General features: G+C 44.2%; 1 protein-coding gene across 1 annotated transcript; it reads left to right on the forward strand.

Moving 5' to 3' along the window:
• Positions 1–359: 359 nt before the first annotated feature.
• On the forward strand, positions 360–695 carry LOC133928110 (transcription repressor OFP8-like). Its single transcript, XM_062374381.1, has one exon. The coding sequence runs from the start codon at positions 360–362 to the stop codon at positions 693–695; it is 336 nt and encodes a 111-aa protein (XP_062230365.1).
• Positions 696–1,300: the final 605 nt, after the last annotated feature.

Genomic DNA, 1,300 nt, shown 5'->3' on the forward strand with positions numbered 1-1,300 from the left:
TTGTTAGAATCCTATTGAGAATAGATTATTTTTTTGGTCAAACTTTAGAAAAAATAGTTTAATTTTTCTGAAAAATAATACTGATTGTCTCCAAACCATTTAACATAAAAAATGCATATAATAATATAGAAATAAGATAGTATCACTAATTTAAAGATACAACGATAGTGGTGTATTAGTGTGCCGCTAGGCGGGAATTAAAAAAATAAAATTAGGTGATAAAGAAATTTATTGGACCCAACCAGTAAAATGGAAATATCAGAATCCTATCGCCGATAAAATTTTCCCTATTAGCTCTCTCGTCTCCTCACAAGTCCCATGCGCGTGGCGGCAAGCCCAAGTCTCCGCACGCCTCGTCGATGTGGTCACCATCCACCGCCACGATCTTCACATCGTCCACCACCACCACGGCCACCATGTCCTCATCAGTCGACAACCACTCGTCGTGGGGCCCCGCAATATATGCCGTCGCTAACACGAACACCCTCTACAAGGCCGAGGCCGAGGCGAGGGACCAGAGGTGGTGGCAGAGTTGGAGCGGAATGGAGCAGTATGGGAGCAGGATCGCAGAGAAGTCGATTGCGGTGGAGGTGGAGTCTACGACGCCATACAAGGACTTCCGAGAGTCGATGGTGGCAATGGTGACGGAGAAGGAGCTATACGCGTGGGAGGAGCTAAATACGCTGCTACACTAGTTCCTGGCACTCAACTCGCCATGCCGCCACCCGCTCATCCTCACCGCCTTCGTCGACCTCTGAGCTCCCTGTGGCAGCCTCTTCTGCCCTCCCCTTGCCTCCTCTGATCTCACCGTTCCTCTACCTTGCTCGCCGGGATAAGATTGTAATGTATTGTGCTACAAAGCTAAAGCTTGTAAAATGCTACTAATACTAGTAGTAGTGTAATTATGTGTGCGTGCGAGGAACTGAGCTAGGGTTGAGAATGTGGATATACGTCTAGACTATTTAGATTCGAGTTTTCCTTGATCCGAATTTGAATACCTATTTTTTCTTATTTATAATACCACTTAATTCCTTTTAAGCTGATCGAGTTTTTATTTTATGTGTGGGTGGGCAAGGCAGGCGTGCATGTGATGTAACGTTACATATGTGTTCATGCAAATTACTTCTCTTATCTAATCTCCAAGGTGGTGTTGGTGCAGCCGTGCAGGGTAGGGCAGGGCATCAGGGTCTGACCAGGGAAAAAAGTATTCGTGATAAACCTGGTTTATTAGGTTTATTGGTGCATCTTGATAGAAAAAATCTATCATATTTATAAGTATTTTATTTGAATTTTACTTCAA

This window comes from Phragmites australis, chromosome 9 (assembly GCF_958298935.1).
Source record: "Phragmites australis chromosome 9, lpPhrAust1.1, whole genome shotgun sequence".
Taxonomy (NCBI): Eukaryota; Viridiplantae; Streptophyta; class Magnoliopsida; order Poales; family Poaceae; genus Phragmites; species Phragmites australis.

Coding starts and splice junctions, on each gene's coding strand:
- LOC133928110 (XM_062374381.1), top strand. CDS start 360: ATGTGGTCACCATCCACCGCCACGATCTTCACATCGTCCACCACCACC.